General features: G+C 53.1%; 1 protein-coding gene across 5 annotated transcripts in view; it reads left to right on the top strand.

Moving 5' to 3' along the window:
* Atp2b2 (ATPase plasma membrane Ca2+ transporting 2) overlaps positions 1-22955 on the top strand; it is a 131047-nt gene that overhangs the window by 32955 nt on the left and 75137 nt on the right. For all 5 annotated transcript variants that reach the window (XM_077793544.1, XM_077793543.1, XM_026383009.2 and 2 more), the window contains exon 3: positions 18140-18337. In XM_077793544.1, the coding sequence (XP_077649670.1) occupies positions 18140-18337 (198 nt within the window). The remainder of the gene's footprint in view (positions 1-18139; positions 18338-22955) is intronic.

The raw sequence follows: 22955 nt of genomic DNA, 5'->3' as shown, positions 1-22955 counted from the left end.
AAATGTCTAAATGTCCTACATGAAGAGAAGCATCGAGTCCCTTTCAGTTTCTCCATGGGCCTATTAGAACCACCCAGAAAACAATTGTCACACTGAGCACAAAGCACCATAGATGAGGCTGGTGAAATAACATAACGATAAAAATAGTGGGGTTCGGTATTGTGGTGCCAACAATGACAGCAACTCCCTAAGGACAGAGGCAAGGAAAAGAGACAGGCAGAAAACTTCGAGAATGCACCTGTGTTGGGACAGCAGATGCCATTTGAATGATGGTTTTTCCTCTCAGCTTCTCTTTCTGCCCCGGTGGTGATGTCTTCCCAGGGGGTCCCCTGAGGCTGCTGGTTGTAGGCTGGCTGCTCAGTGTCATGGAGACCGTGGAGGATGGTGGAAGTGTTCTCCCCAAATGGAGCAAAGTCTGGGGAAACTAGCTCAGGTTTTCAGAAGGAAACTGACGTATGCACTGATCGGTGGCAGCACTGGCAGAGCAAGTGTCCCTTGGGGGACTTTGGGGACAGAAGCAATGCGCTCCAGCTATCTTGGGTCCTTGTGTCACTCAGGATTCCCAGTGGCGCCATGCTGGTAGATGTTGGAAACCCAGCCCGCTGACCCTTTATGCGGGAGGGAGTCCCCATTTGTAGTGTGTGTGGTGTAAATTCTGCCACCATGGTTCCAAGGTGACATTGGTAAACACGGAGTTGAGAAGAGATGCAGAGCACCATATGATATTCCAGAGGATCAATCATTGTAAAATTTACTAAAACAATTAGGAAGTGACGTGGGGGGGGTGTCTATTGCCTTTTAAAGTATAATTTATGTAATTATAACTTTATAACATTGAATTCTAATGATGGCTGTAATTAACAATCAGTTCACAAAATACCTAGAAATTTAACCAGCAGGTGAAGGCTGACTGCAACCAATCATTAACTCCATATCCAAGGGGAGAGCATCTCTGGGAGGTGATTGGCTCAGCCTGATGACCCTCCCACCCTTAGGACAGAAAGGTGGAGACATCTTGATTGACAGCCACCAAGAATCTTCACAGTAGGGGAGACCTAACCTCCAAAGAGGAAAGAGGTGTGCCTCTGGACAGCCAAAAACAACATTTTTTTTCCTCTTCTAGATGATTTCTTTAAGTTGTACTTTTTTTTTCTTTTATGATATCTCTATTTTTTTAAAAAAGAGAAAAATTTTTAATATTTATTTTCTAGTTTTCAGTGAATACAACATCTTTGTTTGTATGTGGTGCTGAGGATCGAACCCAGAGCCCCACACACGCCAGGCGAGCGTGCTACCACTTGAGCCACATCCCCAGCCCTGATATCTCTATTTTTAAAAATTCCTAATTACTTGAAGTCCCAGAATCCTTATAAAGAATCCCAGAGCTGGACGTCGTGGCACATGCCTGTTATCCCAGCAACTCAGAAGGCTGAGGCAGGAGGATCGCAAGTTCAAATCCAGCCTCAGCAACTTAGCAAGGTGCTAAACAACTCAGTGAGACCCTGTCTCAAAATAAAAATTACAAAGGGTTGGGGATGTGGCTCAATGGTTAAGTGCCCCAGAGTTCAATCCCTGGTACAATAAAAAGGGGAGTCCAGGGCGTTATCCAGAGGACAGCAAACCAAAGGACCCAGCCAGGAGAGGCACAGGGGCTCCGAGCAGCCCTGCCCACCCGCAGTCTAGCCCTCTACCTTCCCCAGGGGTGGAAATGAATAAGTAACTTTTCTAATTGTCCCCTGTCTTGCTGCCTGGGTGGCCTGGGTGTCCGCACTTAGAGGTCCACCTGTCCCTGAAAGAACATAGATGGCCCCGGTTGAAGGGTCTCTTAGGGCAGAGTCTCCTTAGTACCCATAATGACAGATGAGCCTGAGTGGGAATCTCAGGGGTCCTCAGATGGTGGGAAGTGCCCCTGAAGACTCAGGTTTCCCTACCACATACCGGCAGGTGGCATGCTGGGCCCGGTGCGTCCCTGACCTCCCAGGAACTCCCTTGGCCCTCTGGGAAGACCCAGGTCTCAGATGGCCAGGGTGAAGAATCAGATGCCAATTGCAAACCTCACCCCACCTGCTGCCTCCTTAATGAGGCTCATCTGGTGGCCAGCAGAGGCTGGGGATCTGATTTAGGGAGAGAACCAAGGCCAGGTGCTGCTGCTTCCCCCAGGAACAGCCCCGTTACACCCACAGCTGCCACACCTCAGCAGGAGATCACTGCTAACTCCATTTTGCAGATGAGGAAACGGAGACACAGAGATGTTGACTGACTTGCCCAGGTCACACAGCTGTGGGAATGAAACGCAGACCTGGGTGAAGCCAGCCATCTGTCAAAAGAGGATGAGGTTCTGGCTCAGAAGCCCGGGAGCTTTTAGAGGCTCCAAGGCACACTGGACATCAGGCCCAAATATGAGACCGAAGGGCCAGGGCTGGTCTGTCAGGACTGGCACTGTTGGGAGAAAGAGCCAAGTCCCGAGAGGCCAGTGAGTATTCAATAAAGAAAAAGAGGTCACAGTCCCTGGGGAATGGACATGTGGGGAGAGCCCTGGGTGCCCCCTATTACAGGGGGGAAAAAATCCCCACAAAGGCCAACTGTTGGGTGCTGGGGGCAGCTTTGTGTATTCCCACACTTTAGCTCAACTCCTCCCTTTGACTTGAGAGGGGCGGCTTAGCACATGCCATGCACACCAGGCTTTGGAATTTTCTACCTGTCAAATTTGAGGTGGTTTCATTTGCCTCTGAACCCCCAGCAGGGACTCAGGAGCGAGTGTGTGCCCTGGAGGTGCACAGGCATGAGCTGAGGACCCTCATGTCCCCTCACCCCCTCCCAGAACCCACAGCCCAGCTCAGCTTGTGGGGGGCATGAGACATCAGACACTGCAGCCAAGGGCAACAGTGACATCTCTGCCTCTGTCCCGTGCACACCCTGGCCAGACTCCCCTGTCCTTCCTTCTGTCCCTGATGAGGAAAGCTTTGTCCCTTTGACTCCCGTGAAAGTGGAGTCCTCGGGGAAAATCCCCAGCCCCAGAGCGAGTGTGACCTGAACTAGCAGAGGCACGCCCCCTGCAGGCCCCTTGTCAGCCTCGGGGACATAGGAGCTGAGCAAGATTGGCTTCTAGCAGGAAGCGGCAGCTTCCTCTTGAAGTCCTGGGAGGTCTAATTACCCAGACACCCGGAGAATGTGGAGCACCCAGCACCGGGCGTTTGAAATAATCGGGTTTTTTGAGGGCTGTCGTTAATGGGAGGCCGGGCTGCAGAACTGTCCCTGTCATGTTCTGGCGCCCCAGGACTGCTGGCTGTTTGATCTGGAACTGCCAGCTTTCCCACTGCCCCACCCCCTAAGGCTTCCTAAACTGTCCTAACAAGTCCCAAGTCAGGAGCCAGCCCGGCTTCAGGCCTGTAATGCAAAAGGTATCCTGCCTGCTGGGGACACTTTATCGTGGTCTCTCTTTCAGTTTTATCCCCATTTACAGACGAGGATGTGGAGCACAGAGAGCCCAAAGTCACGCACCTACAGGTCACAGAGGTGAGATCTGAGCCAGGCCTGCCCGGGTCAGGACCCTCTTCCAGTCAGTTCCTGTCCCCCTGAGATCTCACATGGTTTTCTCTCCCTATTAGGTGCCTTTAAACCTCAGAAACTGTTGGGGCATGTCATGGCAGCTCCCTTCTGAAGTTTAGCCCCTGAAAAGTGCCATGGATGGTGGTTTTTTCCTAGCATGTTTTCCACTAATGAATATTTTGATGATTTTTTCTTTTTGCTATAAATAATGTAATAAAGAATTTCCTCCAGCCAAGTAGGATGGCGCACACCTGTGATCCCAGCAACTCGGGGGTCTGAGGCAGGGGGATCACCAGTTCAAAGCCAGCCTCAGCAATTTAACAAGGCCCTAAGCAACTTAGCAAGACCCTGTCTCAAAAAAAAAAAAAATTAAAAGTAAAAAGGGCTGCGGATGTGGCTCAGTGGTAAAATGCCCCTGGGTTCAATCCCTGGTAAATGCCCTCAGTAGATGGCAGTCCAAGCAGTATGGAGTTGAAGGGTGTCAGCTAAGGCCCATGAACACCTGCTAAGCATCAGGTATAAGGAAACTTTATTTTTTATTTTTTTATTTTTTTATGGTGCTGGGGATGGAACCCAGGGCTTTACTCATGCTAAGCGCATGCCCTACACCAAGCTATACCTCTAGCCCCAGGAAACTGATGTTTTTAAATTCATCCATTCCATAGATGTTTCTTGGGCACCTACTATGTGCTAGACCCAACTCTGAGCCCAGAGAGATGGATACCACAGTGAACACATCAATAAACGTCTCTGCCCTCGTGGGGCTTGCATTCTAGCGTGGGTGGCTAGCAAGGAAACACGCTGAGAGAAAAATGATGGAGCCTGTCAATTGCAGCAAGAGCTCTGGAGGAAATAAACCAGGGGCCAAGCTAGGAAACCCCAGAGCGGCGCCTCTGAGAGCCCAGGATCAGGGGGCAGAGCAGACCTTAGTGTGGGCAAAGGCTCGAGGTGGGGCCTGTGGGGACGTGGCAGGAGCCGAAGCCTGGCTTTTCCCTCTAGAGTGAAGGGGACCCTGGAGAGCAAGGGCGGACATCATAGCACACATTGGCCCGGCCTGTCAGGGAGGGCGTGCACAGGACCCCAGCCCCGGCTCCTTGCAGTCTTCGCCCCTCAAATGTCTCAGCGCTCTCCTTGGTTCATTTGATTTTGGGGGCCTCAGGCTGCAAAGAACTCAATGGAATGAGATTTAAGGGTTCATCCGGAACACTGTGTCTCATCACGTCTCCCCATAAAACTGCGAGTGGTGGCGGAGATGTGCGTTCCTGGTTGTTAAGCAACCAGGTATAATCCAGTGCAGGGAGGGGACTGTGACTCATCCCTTTACCTTCCTACAGGCCCCCAAGACACAGCCCCTCCCAGGCAGGCAGAGAAGCCCAGGGACTCACAGGAGGGGGACGAAATGCAAAATAGACACAAGCAGAAGAGGGTAACAGTTCCTAACAAACACAGGATGCACTCAGCCCCCCAAAGGAAAAAGAGAAAGGTCTATTTACAAAATGGTAGGAATCGTACCACAGCATTGTCCCGCAGAGCTCCTAGGAGTGAGCAAACCCAGGAGGTGGGCACTGACATCTTTGCTCTCCAGTGTATGACCCACCTTCACGGGTCACGACTTATTGAGTGAATGAATGAATGAGACCAAATGCCATGGTCCAGAACACGACTCCAGCCCTGTTCTCTGCCAGAAGGGCTCCCAGGCAGGTGACCAGTGGGGCAGAGCTGAGAGGAGAGAGCGGGTGGGTCTCTCTTAGATCTCCACAAAATGGCTGCGGTGCTCTGGGGTCTGGGTTAAGGACAGGTTGATGGCTTCATGAATGAAGGATTCAGTACGAAAGAGTCCTGGAGGATCTCAGAATATTTGAGCAACAAGGGGAGAGAGGATACCCTTGGAGTAGAAAGTGAATCCAAGCCCCTCAGTCCAGAGGAAGCAGAGGCCCAGCAAGGACGGATCCATCAACCTGGGAACCAGAGCACAGGGCGGGCTCCAGCCTCCTGCCCTGGCATCTGCCTTCCTTTGGATTCTCCGGGATGGGGTGCAGGTTGTGTTCTGGGGAGTGATCTCAAGAGTGAGGTAGGGGCTGGAGCTGGGGCTCAGGGGTAGAGCGCTTGTCCAGCATGTGTGAGGCACTGGGTTCGATTCTCAGCACCACAGAAAAATAAAATAAAGGACCATAAACAACTAATAAAATCGTTTTTAAAAAGAGTGAGGTAGTGAAGAGCATTGGACAGGGGAGAGAGGAACACAGTCGGGGCTGCTGTCACGCTGGCTCCTGTTGCAGGCACCTGGGGCTCAGCCCCCCTGGTGATCTTTGTAGTAGGAAGCATGTGCATCGCTCATCCAAGTTGTCCTGCAAGAGCGTGAGGCGGGAGCTGTGACCCTGCCTCCCTTCCCCTGCGGGACAGGGCCTGGGAAATTCTCAGCACTCCGGGGCTCCTAGTAGTGGCGACTTCCTGACCTCCCAGCTTCTAATAAATCCCCAAAGAGAAGAAGGAACCAGTGGGCGTGTGAGGGGGATGTGGCCAGCATGCTCAGGGGCTGTACCCCACACCGTGGAGTCAGGGAGGGCTGAGGGTCTTGGTACAGGACACAAGAAGAGAATGTGACAGCTCCTTAGATCATAATAGTGCCCATAATGGCTTCCTTTCATTGGTATATTTCCCTGTATTCTGAGTGCATTATGTACGTGACTGCCTTTGATCTTCAAGTGCATCTTAGGAGGTCACGGCCATTTATACCTATTTTAAAGTTGAGGAAACGGAGCAGCTCAGAACTGCTCATATAACTTGTTTGAAGTCATGCAACTAGTAAGCGACTGAGCCAGCATTCACACTGACACGCCTCTGACTCCAGAGGGCCCCTAAAGCCTGCAGCCTGAGGAGGCCGGCTGTAAGGAACATGTCAGAGTCCCCAGGCTCCAGAACATTCTGTTCCACGGGAGGCAGGGGGAACCATCCAGACGCCCTTAACAGTTGGCCTTTGGAGATAATCGTCCCTCTCTCTGGGCCTCAGTTTCCTGACCCATAAAATGGGTGACCTCGTCATCCTTTTCCAGCCTCCTCCACAGAGTTACACAGGGCAAGAGAAGCCCAGGTTCGTGAGCTGGGGGTTGTGATGCACTGGATAAGACCTGGACTCTAAATTCACACAGACCCAGAGTGGAAATCCAGAAGATGAGTGTCTTTATATCTCCGTGCCTCGATTCCCCATTTGTAAAATGAAGCTAACAAAGTGAGGTCACAGGAAACCATGAAGCTTAGGTGCGTGACCCTGGGTCCTGTCTGAACCACGGTCTCCTCGTCTGCAACTGTAGACTTCATCGTGGGCACCTTGTCGGCTCCCACGTGACTGTGGATGTGAAGGCACTTTCTAAACCGCCCTGCACAAGGGACCCACTCAGCTTTCTGGGGTCTCCTTGGGTTTTCTGTCCTTCAGACCTGTGTCACTCCAGCTTCCCTCTCGGCCCCTTCCCATTCTCCTGTCCCCTCCCTCCACTCCCCAGACTCTTTGATCGGGAGGGGGAAGTCTCTTGGTAGGACCCTCCGGTCCCTCGAGCTGCCTTTTGTGAGAGCAGGGAGGAGCCCTGTCACAGAGGGGAGGGCCTCTACTTTCCTGGCATTGATTCCGGTCTTGGGTTTCACCAGCAGCCTCCCCCACCCAACCTGCCCCGGCAGTAAGTGGAAAGTTGGAGGGATGTCCCAAGCTGGGCAGAGGCGGGGGATGTGTGTGTCCCCAGCAAGCCCGGTCGTGTCCATCTGTCCTACCAGCAAAAGGACACTGGAGGCCCTGAGGCATTTCCTGTGTGGCCTCAGGCAGAGAGGAAAGTGACCGTAGGAGACCCTGAGGTTCTGCTCTGCTCCCCAGTCCTCAGCCTGAAGGTGCCCATCAGGGTGGCCACTGCTCTGGAGTTAAGCATGGCCCTTTCCTCACCCCGTCTCCCTGTACAGGTGTCTAGGAGAGGCCTCGAGTTTATTGAGCATCTCCTATATTTCAACAGTGCCTGTCTGCATGGAGCTCACAGTCATGAAGGGTTCCACTAAGAAAAGCCAATTACATTATGAAGTATTCAAATAAAAGGAATTTTCAGGGAGTTATGTGAATATTTGGAAGGGAGTCCAACCTGGCCGGGAGGGGAGCTTAGCCAAAGGAAGTGCTAAGTCAGGTTCAAATGCAAAGAAGAGATTTCCTGGTAAGGGCACAACATGTGCAAAGGCCCTGAGGCAGGAAAACCCCATATTGAAGCCTCAGAAAGGAGGCTGATCCTGCTGGGCACATAGCATAGTGGTGGGTAAGGAACAGTGAGACTGCAGAGGAGAGCAGGGACTCTCCATAGGAGCCATCCAGGTCTTGGTAAAGAGAGCGATTTTACCTGCATGTAATAGGAGGCCTTGACTGCAGTCAGCAAGGGCTTGACATGAACCCAATGACCCTTTATGCTTTTAAAACCTCCCTGTGGCTGCTGCATAGGAACTAAATTGAGAGTTGGAGCCGGGAGATCAGTGAAGTGGCCACTGAAGCCATCAGCCCAGACCCATATGGAGGCCACCGAGGGGGGCGGTTAGATCTGAGATGAGTCCTGCTCTGTGTGAAGAAGATTGCAGACTTAGGTCAAAAGATGAGAGACAGGCAGGACCCAGAGGGAAAGAAGAGATGACGGGCGCCATATATTGAGCCTCTCCTCTGTCCCTGGCATGCCACGCCCATTGCCTGATATCAACCTTCAGAGCCAGGCTCTGAGCTGGGCACCATGTCCTATAACCCAGAGACGGTGAAGTGACTCAGTCAAGGACGTGCTGGTAGCAAATTAGGAAGCCACAGTTGTGACCTGGGAATGCTTGTTCCCAAGACCACTTCAATCAAAGGTTCTATGAAAACACACCTTGAGTTTCTTATGGTATGTACTGATTTCAGATTAAACTTTGAGTTATTCAAATAAAACATGAACACATTCTCCTGCTAAAAATTAAAACATTTTAGTCAAATCTTGACCACTGTAGCCAATCCTACAGAGACACCGCTATCGTGAGTTTGGAGCAGATCCTTACAGACATTTCGCTACACATATCCTTAGATACCCATGGGAAATACAGACTATTTTGTGGAATTTCTGGTTCTACAAAGTGGAATTGAACGAACATGCTGCGCTGCAATGTTCAATGTTGTCTTTATCCAACAGTTTGTCTTAAAGAACCTTCTATGTTAGAACATATAAATGGATCTCATTTTTCGGCTGTTGTGTAGTTTACTGTGGACTAGATGTACCACAATTTATTTAGCCTACTTGCTTTCCAAAGACAGAAATGCATTTTTCTAAAAATGTGAGCTTTTGAGAGGCTTGTAGGTTTTTTTTTTCTTCCTTCCCTTCAAAGTATAAGACTTTTATTGATGCTAATGGAGGAGCCCACATCACAGTGACAACACAAATATTTAGCAACACCCTGCCTGGTGACTAAGTTTTCGCAATTTCCTTCAGGTGCTTGGCATCCCTGGGAGATAGCTCTTGTCCATTGCCAAATCTCTGTTTATGGGAAAAGGCTGTCTTGAGAGCAACAGGAGAATGGCAGAATTGCTGGCTTTGATTTCAGCGCTGGATCCTAATTCAGGCAGCCTGACATGGTGCGGAAAGAATACAGTTTGTTGAGCCTCAGACAGCAGCGTTCACATCCTGACTCTAGCTGTGTGACCCTGAGCAAGGGTCTTTACCTCTCTGAGCCTCAGTCTTTCCATCTGTAAAAATGAAGTTATCTATCATCCCAATCTTACAGAACAGCCAGGAAAATTAAATGCAAGCTACACACGGTTTAAAATGATGGCCATGTGAGACCACGTGTGCATACTTAGTGTCTGCAGCCCCAGTATAGTGGGGGCATTGGTGGGAGGTCGTGGTCCCACATCATTGAAGGGGTCACCTGCAGTCAGAGGACAATGAGCCACCTCAGGACAGGTTGAATCAAATACCTTCAGTAAGGTTGACAGGGGAGGATTTGCAGTGGCCATAATTTCTGTACGATAAGGCCCATTATAAGCAAGACCAGCGTCTCCTTCCTGTGTCTCCACGGCGTGGTGAGACGGGCCAGGGCCAGGAGGAAGGAGCCTGCCCCACCCTGCATCTGGGTAACGTCATTCCCCGTCTCTGTGCCTCTGTTTTCCTGCCTGTCCATTGGGAGTGGGAGCCTGGCCGGCCACAGGACTTCTGATCCAACAGTGGACCCAAGGGAGGGGACTGGGGACCCCTGGGGGTGGAGTTGTCAGATTTAACAGAGGGAAGTCAAGGATACCCAGCGAAATTTGAATGTCAGCTAAACAACAAATGATTTTTGATCAGTAGTATGTCCCAAATATTGCACGAACATAACTTACACTAATTATCTAAAATGCAAACGTAACTAGGCATACTAAATTTTGTAAACCTTAGGACCCCAGCCCCAATGGACCCCCATTCCTTGGTATATGTAATTCATACTTTCACAGCTTCGGACCAGACCCCCACTACCACCCTCCACCCCCTTCTCCAAATCCCTGCCCAAGTGGAAATTGTGGAGCCGAGAGGTTTTATAAAGAAGTCCCACCGTGGAGGGAGGAGCCAGGAGCTCAGTCGGCGCTGCAAAAAGATATGATGGAATCCTGTATCCCCGTGGGGATCAGGTCAAGGCGCATAGCATCTGTGTCCTTGTTCCCTGATGTCCAGTTGTGAGCACATAAAGTAGTGGACACCGTATCTGTGGACCTAGAGACCACCCAGTGCTGTGACCGTGGGTACTCAGGTTCACGGTCAAGTGCTGTGTGCACAGCTGGGCTCCACATCTGCATGTGAGCGCATAACTGTAAATCCTACCCCCTCTGCATGATTGCTAGTGATTATTAGACTCTGGGTCCATAGACAGCCCCACGTGAGGCCACTGTGTACCAGAAAGACACCTCCCCACCCTGCAGCTGGCCATCGGGATCATCAATACATGACCTTGATCGTAAACTGCATATGCCCCTGGTCCCACGGGCCACAGGGCAGGCCTGTGCATGGCGGGTTCACCGCAGAGAGTTGTCAAGCCCAGTCTCTCGGCACCTGTGCGGAGCCCTGAGCAGCCTCAGCATCCACCTCTCCGTCTCTGGTCCTCAGAGGCAGGGGAGGGAGGGAGCCTTCCAAGGCCTGCTGTGGGATGACTTGGGCAGCTCCCGCTACCAGGGGACAGTGGCATTAAGAGGTCCAGAAGGCAGTGGAGACAGAAAGGGTGGATCTCAGTTGCTGGTTGACCTTCAGGGCCAAACCCCAGCCTGGGAGAAATGGCTGATGGACGTGTGCTATCAAAGGAAAGAGCTGGGTGACAAATGCTCTCGGGGGACGAGAGGGACAGACCACTCTTGTTGGGTCAATCAGGGAAGGCTTTCAGGAGGAGGCAGTGAATGCCCATGTGCACTTCTGAAGATTAAATAGGTCAGCAGATGAGGGGAGGGGGATGGCCTGGGTTAGGAGCCAGATGAGACAAGACTGAGGCCAGACAGGAATGGGGCCTGTGGCTTGGCAGCGGAGTGGGATCAACATGATGTGCCTGGGAGGGAGGCAGGGGGAGGCTTTGGGACAACCTCAGAGAGGCCACTGTGAGCCCAGGAGGTGGACAGCTGAGAAGGGCACGGGGAGCCAGGAGGGGCTGTGGACAGGGCAGGGACACTGTCAGACCACCCTGCAGGATTAGTTCCTGGCCCCACGCTGATGGGGTCTCCTCCTGGGGTCCTTCCCTGCCCGCCTCGTTCCTAGTGTCCTCCTGCAGCCTCGTCTGTGCCAGCAGGAGACAGGGAGCGTGGCCAGCATTCCCCTCCACCTCGGCCCACTGGGTCGGCTTCTTGACTGGCAGCACTCGCTACCTGTGCCGTGGCCTCAAGGGAGGCTGGGAACCGAGGTCTGTTGTCATCAGCTCTCAGGGAGGGAGACGGGCCCTGGGGAGCTGGAAAACCTTACAGAAAAGTGCAGGGTTGACCACGCTCCTCAGACTTTGTCACCTCAGGCTCTGTCACCCCTGCCCCACTGTGTGATCTGGACCAGCCGCTGCTCTCAGGGCACCAGCAAGAACCCAGGACTGCTGGCGAGGCTCAAAGGGGACAGACCTTCTCTGGCCTGCCCCGGCCCACCTCCCGCAGAGGGCTGGCTCCACCCCAGGCTGCGTCCTGTCTCACTGAGCAGGTCCAGGCGGAGCCTGAGGTACTGCTGCTGCCCAGGGGACCATGCAGTCCCACCCCTGGCAGCACAGCAGAATCCCGGGGAGCTCTGCAGCCCCCCAAGGCTGGGCCGTGGTGGAGTCGGAACCTCTGAGTTAAGGCCCAGCCAGAAACATTTTTCTGAAGCTCCCTAGTGACACTAACGTGCAACTAAGTTAGGAGCCAGGGCCTTGAAGGTGGCTCTGTCAGGACAGCGTAGTAGCAGCCGCTGACATTAACCAAGTCCTCACGGGGCGGGCGCCTTGCTAAGCACAAGGTCCTTTAACTCTGAGGTAGACGCTGTTGTCGCTGGAAGGTCACACGTGAGGAAGCAGGGCGGAGTGGAAGTCACCTGCCCACAGGCACAGAGCTGCCCACTGGAGCTTCAAGTCTCCTGATCCATCTCACCATTGTATCTTGAGCCACCAAGAAATCCCAAGTCCCAGCTGTGGTGCCTTTGAAATCTGCCCGCTCTGCCTGGCCTCTGACAGGGGACAGGACACGTGGTCAGCCCAGTGCCGTACACCTCCACCTGGCGGCACTCCTGAGCATGCACTTGTGCGCCTACAGCCTCTTGCACGCACTAAGTCACACACCTGCCTTCTGGGTGCCCTTCAGCTGGTCCCTGTCTCTGCTTCATAAATGCAGGTAGCAGGGCCAGGAAGCCACTGAGGAAAACACTCATCTTTGGTTTCACCTGAAATTTCCCAAGCACCCCGGGATTGGCAGGGACTAGCCTGGTGTGAACCAAGGTTTCCGGTCAGCTTGATCAGGTGGGGTCACTGTCTGTGTGTATTGGGAGCAGGTGTAGACGACCCCTGACTGGATCAGGCTGGAGCAGGGCAGGTTGACCACAAGGCTCCAACAGAGCCTCAGGGTCCACATCTGCACAGTGGGGTGACCACAACAGCAGAACGTTACAGTGCACAGAGCCTTGGTTCTGTTTGCTCTTCAAGTGAAGCAACCCAAGGCCTCCCAGAAAGGGTGAGCCATCTACTTAAGGTCACACGGCAAGGAAAGATAGATTCAAACCAGGTCTCAGGACCGACAGAGAGGTATGATATGTCAGGGGTGGCAATCTCAGATAGGGTGGTGATCTAATAGGTGGCAATTCAGAGGGCAATACCAGAGACACACATTCCAGGCCCATAGTGCAGTGGTGGTACCGTGGTAGTTAGTAGCAGCGGTGGCAACTAGTAAGAACTGCATCCAGAAATCAGGAAGGCCAACATGTGCCAGGCACGATTGACACACATCGTATCTTCGGTCCCACCAATCTGCCTCACAGACAAGGTGACATGCACGGTCCCCTCCTCCGCCCCCAGCGCTCCTTACTGGAGCAGAGGTGGGGCTGGTGTTCGCATCAGAGAGGTGTCACTCACCGGTTCCAACTCCCTTAGGTAGGGGCACGTGACTCCCTGAGCCAAACGTGAGGACTTCTATTTAGAAGTGCTTGCATTTCTTATGTTTGTGAAAATTTCCCATTTTTTAAGAAATACTGGGCCAACCAAAAAACCCCTCTGACAGCCTGGGAGAGCTGTTAGCAGCCATCAAAGTTGAGTCTGAAATGACTGAGAAGAGGGAGCCACTCACTGGAAACAGAAGACCGGGGGTGACAGGGCGAGGGCTCAGAGACTGGGAGAGAACCCAATCAGTGTCCAGGACAGCTGGAGGTACACGCCTCAAATGTCCAGTGACAGCAAGAGCCATCACAGCAAATGATTCTGTACAACCGAAACCCCCACTCTGGGAGCTGTGCCTTTCTTCTCTTACATAAATGACAGGACACCCAAATTCTGGCCCCAGTAGAAGAATCTGGACAACAGCTGACATTTTTTTTTTCCCATGAAGGCACACAGATGGTATTCCCAGCGTTTACCCAGAGTATTCACAGCCATTCCTCTGACAGTGGCCCACCACAGCGTAGGGGTTACTTCCTCCCATTTTATCGATAAGAAAACTGAGTCTCCAAGGGTATGTCTCTATCTTTCCTTGCTGTGTGACCTTAAGTAGGTGGCTCACCCTTTCTGGGGGGCCTTGGGTTTGCTTCACTCACAAGTCAGTGGTAGAATCAAGACTCAAACTCAACTCCCCGCCCAGTGCTCTGTAATTATATAGAGAGAGAAAATTCAGTCAGGCACAGTAGTGCATGCCTGTAATCCCAGCAACTTGGGAGGCTGAGGCAGGAGGATCACAAGTTCCAGGCCAGCCTCAGCAACTTACTGAGGCCCTATCTCAAAATTTAAAAAAAAAAAAAAATAGAAAGGTCTGGGAATGAATCTCAGTGGTGAAGAGCCGCTGGGTTCAATTTCCAGTACCACAAAATAAAAATAAATAAATAAATAAGAATTCTCACTTGAAAACCCACACCCCATGCAGCCTCTGTCCTGTGCATTATTTTTCCTGAATTTTTAGGCCCTTGCTGGTGTGTCCAACAACATTGGACACACTGTATTAATTTTGAATATGCTAAGTGGCGAGATGCTCCACAATATAAATTGAATCTCTGACACCACTCATCCCTCACCCCAGTCTCTGTTGTGTCTGCTCCCCAAAATAGGCATGTCGGTCATCTAGCAGGAAGGTGGGGAGCCTGAGAGTCCTGGGAAGGACACGGAGGGTGGGCTGGACCAGGCGAGTGCCCCACCTGTAGGTTCTCAAAGCCACTGTCTTTGCTTGCAAGGTTCCAGAGTCACCCACCCCTCAACCCCGCTTCTAGACCATCCCTTCATGTCCCATGTGGGGACCCTGTCCAGCCCTTACATGGAACGTGAAGACGGCAGCTGCACCCAAACCCTGGGAAGTGGGCCCTGCTGTTGCCTGTGTTTTACAGATGAGGAAACTGAGGACCGAGGGGCAAAAATCACTTACTCAAAGTAACTCAGACCTGGGATTTGAACACGGGATATCCAAGTCCAAACCCACCTGAGTTCTTGGGGCTTGGCATCCCCAACTCCAACGTGGCCCAGGAGTGAGATGCCAGGAACCTACCATGAGCCATCTCGGAGACCCTGTGAGCCTAACCACTGGAGGGTGTATATTCTGGGGAATTTGTGGTTGTGAAGACTTCCTGTTAGTTTTGACCATGGGAATAACCCAGGAGGCCCCCAGAAGCCTGTGGGGAACAGGACAGTGCCTGGTGTTAGAGGGGGTGCTGCCCAGAAAAGAGGAGGAAGGGAGAGAGAAATTTCCATGCCCTGGCCCCTCCCCTCCCAGCCTTCCCCCTCTTCCGACCCACAGCCTTGGGGGGTCTCAGACTGGCAACCTTGGGCAGAATCCCACCCATAGATTTGTTGTATTTGGCTCTGAAATATTTTCACTGGGGAGACGTTCTGTCAAGTTCCACGTGTCCTCCTTCTCGTAGGTTGGAAGATCTGATTCGCTGGGTACATACTCCCCCACAGGAGCCCTTAGAAACATCTGCCCCTTTAGAAGCGTCAGTGTTCCCTTTGCCCCAGTCCCCACCACTCCCCACTGTCTGCCACCCAGCTACTCCTCTCACTCCCCAAACCTGCGCAGCACCTACGGCTATTCGAATTTGGAGTCCCCACCCTGTCTGCTGTCCCAGGACCCCAGATGGCAGGGCCTAGTGTGTGGGTCCCCAGCAGGACAGACCTCCCAGAGCTGTGGCCTGATTTTCAGAACCGAGAGCACGACCCACCAACCATGCACACTCCAGACTCCAGCGCATCTGAACCGAGAGCCTCACAAGATTCAGAGACTCTGCCCATCAGGGCGGTGGGGAGAGAAGTGGAGCTGCCCCCCACCCATCTTTTTCTGATCTAAGCCCTTTATTTACACTAGACCTCACAAAGAGCCCCCTAAAGGTAAAAACAGAGCCCAGCAGGACCACTTCAGGGCCTGCGAACCTTGGAACCCCAAGATCCTGGGGACTCACCCATCATGGTGAACTCCCCCGTTAGCAAGATGAGGAAACTGAGGCTCAGAGAAGGGAAGTCAGTGGCCTGAGGCACAGCACACTGCCACACCAGGCTAGTGTTGGCCATTGTGGCCTCTCCATCAGAGGTCCACCACCCTCCCAAGCTTCCCTCCCCCATCAAAACACATTCAGAGAGGGACCTGGAGCTCTTACACCATGGTGACCAGAACTATGATGGCTTCTCCCCTCTGGGCATCTAAAGGAATCAGAGCTTTTAGTGGAAAGTATAAAGCCCAAGGAAGTTCAGCCCCTGGCCGTGGGCGCAATCGGACACGTGGAGGGAGATTCCTGCAGCTTCTAGAACCTCTGCTTCAAATACAGGTGTCACCCCTGATGGGCACCGCAGCAGGGGACCATGGAGACGTCTCCCCATGCTTTGAGCAGGCAGGGCTGGCCTTTTGCACAGCCCAAGAGTAGCCCCAGGCAGCAGCTTGGTGTCTGGAAAGCCTCAGGCCCCCATCCATAAAATGGGCGCACCTGGGCTGTGGCTTCCCTCTTCTCACTGCACAGCAGGACAAGAGCTGTCCAGAGTGTCCATGCTGCAGGCGAGGCTGGTGCAGGGCCTCCTGGGAACATGCAGTCCTCCCCTGGGGTCTCAGCACCCTGGCTCTCGGGCCCCCAATGGAGGACTCACTGTGGCTCAGAGGAGTCACTCAGAGGAGGCTCTGCACCTGGAATTCAGACACAGAACATGCCTGTTGCCCTGCACCCCTGAACCCCAGGCTGCCAGACTCCCAGCTCCCTGAGCTCCTGTGTCCATGAGCCACGGGGATGTCCCATGCACACCTCTCCCCAGTGCCCAGCACCAAGCTGGCCACAGCAGGGGCTCCAGACATAGGGACTGAGCTGAGGGTAGCAGCACATGCCTGTAATTCCAGCAGCTCAGGAGGCTGAGGCAGGAGGATTGCAAGTTCAAGGCCAGACTCAGCCATTTAACGAGGTCCTAAGCAACTTAGCCCGACCCTGTCTCAAAAGAAAAAATAAAAAGGACTGGTAGTGTGGATCCGTGGTTAAGCACCCCTGGTACCAGAAAGAAAGAGACACAGATTGAGCCAATGGATGGATGAATGAGCCAATGAACGACAGACTTAGAGTCCTAGCGCCATGTCATATATTCATCCACTAAGTTCCCCTGAATACAACTGAGCACTCCAGCCCCCCCGGGATTCCTCCAGTTCTCCCTTCTCAGTAGTGGGCTGGAGGCCTGAGGTCCAGTGAGAGGTCTGTGCCCCTCCCTGTCCCCATCCAGCTGTCATCAAGCCACAGGGGAGATGTGGCTGAGCATGCCCAGCTGACAGAGCCATTCATGCTACGTTCTCCGCCATGACCTCCAGTGCCAGGCTCTGAGAAATAGGCATCAGACCAGTCTTTGCCCCCAAAACCAACTGGCCCAGCAAACCCATAAGCCCTGCTGTGATCAGGGCCGGGGAGAGGTCAGGGCAGCGGCCGCTGTCCACCTGGGGTGGAGGGGAGGCTGCTCAGAGAGGCTGAGGACGGTACCTGGTGTAGATGGCAGGACAGGATGTCCCTGGCCCACAGGAACAAAGGCAGGAGCAGTGAGACAGCACAGCTGTCACAGAGAAACAAAACGACACAGCAATATGCGAAGGGCTGACCTCTGTGAGGGGCCAGCAGACAGAGGGCACGGGAAGCCTTTCCCAGCCAGAGACTTGCCTGGCGATGGGGTGAGGCTCAGTGGTGACCGCTAGGGCCACAGACATAGATCAGAAGTTACCAGAAGATAATGAGATGCTTCCTACGATTGCTCAGCAGGAAGGAGGTGGGGTGGGGCTCTTGAGGCTGGAGGAACTATCTGGGAATGAAGAACTAGTGAGTTGGCAGTGAACCTGGCTGCGCCATCCATCCAGGCCCTGGATGACGAGGCCGACATCTGGCTGCCCCTCGCTGCCCTGGTCCAGCCCAGCTGAGCATGTCCCACCCACCAGACGTGGCTTCCAGCACCTTCCGTATGTGGCCCCGGGAAGTCACCTCCTGCCTTGCTCTTGGCCCTGTCCTGGACTGCATGGATTATCTTATGCAGTTCTCATGGCTCTTCTTGACCCCTGTTCACCTTGGGGATGGTGCAGGGGCACCCAGCACAGCCTCCTGTTCCCACTCTAGTGCAGTCTTCGAAACCACAGGAGGTACCCGGTCCTTCATGGTAACAGAGGCCCGTGGGAGATGCTCTGCCCAGCTGGGGGCTGATGTCGGTGCTCTGAGCACATTTAGGGCAGGCAAGACGGAGCCCTGGTGTTCGCTGGACCATTTGGCCCACTGCCTGGTGTCTCTGGCATTTGACAGGAGCCACCAAGAGCCTGAAGCACACAGAAGTGCTGGGCCCCTGGGTCAGGTGCCCAGAACTTTCCTGCCAGCCCCCCGCCCCACTCCACCCCACAGTTCCTGGGGACACACATGCGTCCCTCCAGGGTACCCCTGCCCACCTCTCTGCACTCTGTCCACAGGTTTACCAGGCACCGCCCCAGACCTGGAAAAGAGGAAGCAGATTTTTGGGCAAAACTTTATACCTCCAAAGAAGCCAAAAACCTTCCTGCAGCTCGTGTGGGAAGCCCTGCAGGATGTGACGCTCATCATCCTGGAAATTGCGGCCATCATCTCCCTGGGACTGTCCTTCTACCACCCGCCTGGCGAGAGCAACGAAGGTAGGTCGGGGGCCTCAGACCCCCTGATCCCCGCCCCGCAGGGAGCATGCACTCCTGGCCACAGTGCCCACACCGCAGGGCACCCAGGGCCCACGGCCACCACTGCTTCCAGATGAGGAAACTGAGGCCTCACACACACCAAATGAGCAGCAGTCTAAAGCCCTCAGTATCCAGTCTTCCTCTCTGTGAAATGTAAGGATCAGACCAACAGTAATAGCAATCACCATGAGCACTTATTAGGCACTTACAGTGTGCCAAGCTCTGAGCTGAGCTGTCTTCCAGACACCCCGTGAGCAAGGGGCCATCATTGTGCCCATCTGAAAGACAAGGAAACCAAGGCACAGAGAAGTGGGTTAACTTGCTCCAGGTTACCCAGTATCTGTTTTACGTTGCTACAACAGAATATCGCAGGCGAGGTCAATTCTAAAGAAAAGAAATTTGGTTCTGGAGGCTAGAAGTCCAGTACCATCTGGTGAGGACCTCCTGCTACATCCTAAAGTGGCTGGAGGGGACCCAATAGTGAGGCAGAACAAGCTGCCAGCTCGGGTCTCTTCTCATAAGCCACTAATGCCATCACGGGAGTCCCACCCTCATGACCTTCATCACCTCCCAAAAGCCTCACCTCCAGGTCCCATCGACACATGAATGTGAGGATTAAGTTCCCAAAGCAAGGACCTGGCAGACCTTCCAGACCACAGCACCCAGCTAAAAAGAGTACTCGGGTTTGCTGTGGAGTTTGTTAGACACCAGGGCCAGGTCCCTCCTGAGACAGTCACATGCTGTTCATGAAGATGGGTGCTGCAGACGGGGTGACGGTGACCCCGACATCCATCCAGGCTGCTCTGCAAGGGCTCCCGGCACTCACCGCTGGGGACAAAGCCTGAACCCCCTGCCCTGTGCACTCCTGACACACTGATTTGATGGTGCTTCAGCCCTGTTCATGGATCCCTCGGGGGTCCCTGCCCTTGGGGCACACCAACATCTGAGGGACTCTCCAGATGGGTTTCTTCTCAGAACCCCCAAGTCACTGGCTCACCTTGGAGGTGACTCCTTGCACCTCACCTCCTGCAGCAGGGGTTGGCACGCTGTGCTGCTCAGGCCAGGGCTGGGCAGCCCTGTCCTTGTATGATTCTCTGATTCTCGTTACTCTTCCGCCTGCCTGCGGAGGCCTTCACTTGGCGGGGGCAGGGGCTGACCTAAAGTACCCGCTGTTGGGCCTTTTCCACCTCTGTCCAGAAAGAGTGGGATGGGAAGTTTTGAAATCTTTCTCTCATTTTTTCTATCAGTCTCTCCTTTCCACCCTTGTCTTGATACCTACCCTTCTCTCTCTCTCTCTCTCTCTCTCTCTCTCTCTCTCTCTCTCTCTCTCTCTCTCTCTCTCTCTCTCCTGTCCCCCAATACACCCTTCTGGGTGTGGAAATAAAATGAAGTGATTAAAAGCATAACCTCTGGCCAGGGGTGGTGGTGCATACCTGTAATCTCAGTGATCCCAGCTGCTCAGGAGGCTGAGGCAGGAGGATCACAAGTTAGAGGACAGCCTCAGCAACTTAGTGAGACCCTGTCTCAAAATAAAATTTAAAAACGGCTATGGATATAGCTCAGTGGTAGAGCACCCCTGGGTTCAATTCCCAGTACTGCTCCCCGCCAACCAAAAAAAAAAAAAAAAAAACCAGCCTCTGAAGTCACATGCCCCTGGGTTAAATCACTCCATTGCTTCCTGCTTATGTGAGCCACATACCTTCTCTGATCCTCTGTTTCCTCATCTGCAAAACAGGACAAGGGATCCTCTCTCAAAGGGTTACTGTGCAGAGGTAAGAAAGGGTCTCGTGGTGGGTGCTGGACCTGCCACTTCCAGGGCTGTGGCTGCCCTGGTCTTCCTTCTCAGATCTTCGTCTCTGATCACTTCCTTTGTGCCCTGTGTGAAAAAGTCACTTGGTCCCTCTGCACCTCTCCCTCTCCGTGGTCCTGTCCCAAAGGACCGGCTGACTCCATGCCTGCTCCCCTGCATGGTGGCCAAGGCTTCAAACCTTCCCTGAAAGACATTTCCTTAAATAGGGAAAAAAAAAAACCCACACACACACAATTAACAGTGCAAAAGCCATCCAAGCTCACTATAGGAAAAATCTAAAATGTAGGTGAGCACAAAGCAGAAAAATAAAACCACCTGTAACCCTGCCACCCAGAGAGAACCCACTGTGACCTAGAGGCAGGCAGGTAGCTAGACACACTCCGTGGATATGTGGGATAATGTAAGATACGTTGCTTTGTTGTTTGATCACTTTATAATGTGCTTTTTCAATCAGTTAGACCTTGCAAACACTTTCTTTTGTTATAATTATGATGACGCATCTTCTGACAAATGTGTTGTGTACATGGATCATCCTACATTCACTGCTTCTGGCAAGCAAAAAAAAATTCTAGTTGTATGTAAGAGATAACCATAATGGGCCTCATTTTCTCCAATGAAAGATGTAGTCTCTGAGGTCCCTTGAACATGTGCCGCTCTGCTCTCTCCCAAACCTAAGTTGCTCAAGAAACTGGATAACCAGATGTATTAGACCAACTACCTCAATCCTATACAAAATAATAAAATAATAAATAATAATAAAATAATAATAAAATTTTTCCCCACATGAATTTTTTCCATAGTGGATATAAAGACATAAGAGGGACACATCTCACAGAAAGCCAACAGGAAAAGGATGGAAACAAATAAGCCAGCTACAGTTGCTACCACGATTGAGATCTACGTTTGACATGAGCTTCCCAGCATCAAGAGAAGCAAGGGAACTCAGATGATTTGCATAGCTCAAGTTGTCCACAAGGAGGAAGATGACATTTTTCCTGACAATGAATTCTGGGATGCACTTTCCCATAGGACATTATTCAGAGATGCATGATGGGCAGCCTTCTTTGCAGAAATGTTAAAGCAAACATAGAAGATTAAATATAGCTACTTGAATAAGCCTCGAACAAAACCTAAGGATACAACACAAACACATAGTGATGATCAGACTTGTGGCATTTTTAATAGCTGCCACTACTTGGGAGCTGTGGTGGTGGAAGTCCATTTCTCACCCTCAGTCCTCACAGCAGCCCTGTGGGTAGGTCCTATTATTACCCAGCAAACCGAGGCCCTGGGATGCTAAGACTGGCTAAACCACACAGCGAGGAAGCAACAGTACCGTGACTCAGACGGAGGCGTTCTGGCTCCTCGCTCTTGTCCCTTGGCTGCATTTCCTCAGAGAGGGACAGGACTGAGTCACTGCCACCCAGACAGATGGCCTTGTGTGACCCAATGGTGTGCAGGCCTAGAGCTCAGAGAGCAGGTGTTGGCAGGAGGCGGGGAGCATGGATGGGGCATCTAGCGTGCTCCAGGACAGCTGCCCCTCAGCTCCAGGGCTGGCCGCCATTGCATGCATCTCAGGGGTGCAGACATGAGGCCCCTGGAGGGGAGGGACTTGCCTGAAGCCCTGAGGTGTAGACAGCAAGGCAAGATTTCACACCTCTTCCCTTTCTGCCTCTGGGCCCTGATGCAGGCCACACTCTGGGTCCAAGGCAGCTGCAGGTGCTTCAGCCCCACAGGGTGGTCCTTCTCCTGAGAGCCCAGGCTCTGGCCTTGGTTTGTCTCAACACCAGCTGCCGACTGCCAGAAGGCACCAGAGTCGGGTGGGAGCCTGGGCTCAGGGCCCAGTCCTGCATGTCCAATGCAGGACCACAGGCCAGCATGCCGATGCTCCCAGCCTCAGTGTTTACAGCTGTAAAATGGGGTGGAAGCTACCCTGGGGAACCCTTGTGAGGACTGGAGGGAATGCAGGACCCTGGAGCACATCCTGGAGAGCCCGAGCAGAGCCAGCACTCAGGACCCGGATTTGCAGCATCTGTGGGTAGATGGAGGCGCATCTTGTGCAGCACCCAACTCTGGGGTCCTCTGCGGCACAGCAGAGAGGGGAAGTGGGAGCAGGTTAGACCACAATTTCCACATCCCCATGCCTGGCGTTCATGCCTGCCGCACTGTGATATGGCTCCTGGGGATGCCCACTGGAGCCAGAGAGGGGCCTCTGCTTATCCTGCAGACCTGAATGGAGCCCTGCAGGCAGAAGGAGGGAGGGAGGGAGGGAGAAGGCAGCGGGCAGTTTCTTTATACCATGTCCCCAGGAAAGCTGGACAGCACCCAACAGCTTCTCCCAAGTCCCCAGTGTGCACCTGGTGCATTCACCCACCACCATCTTTCATGCTGAGCGCTGATGCACGCAGCCCCCAGCTCTTACGGTAACCAGGCACGTGGTATCCCCAGCCGCCACCTCTGAGTAGGTGAGGGGACTAAAGCCCGGGAGGAGAGGATGCTTGCCTGGAATGGTTCCCAGAGATGGGGACAGTGGCCCCAAGCCAGGCCTCGGGCTTCCCTGGGTGGGGACGGTCTCAAAGGGCCAGAGAGGAAAGGCACACACATCTGGGATCATTTCCAAGAAAAGGTTTTGGGCGGGCAGAGGGATGCGACACCCGGGCAGCCCCGGGGTCTGGCTGTTCCCCACCAACCACACACCTGCCCGAGGAAAGAGGCCTGCTCTCAGCAGATGGAAAACGTGGAGCAATGTCCAGGCACAGTGAGTCCCCA

Source organism: Urocitellus parryii, chromosome 16 (genome assembly GCF_045843805.1).
Source record: "Urocitellus parryii isolate mUroPar1 chromosome 16, mUroPar1.hap1, whole genome shotgun sequence".
Classification (NCBI taxonomy): Eukaryota; Metazoa; Chordata; class Mammalia; order Rodentia; family Sciuridae; genus Urocitellus; species Urocitellus parryii.
This window is presented reverse-complemented; position numbering and strand designations above follow the sequence as displayed.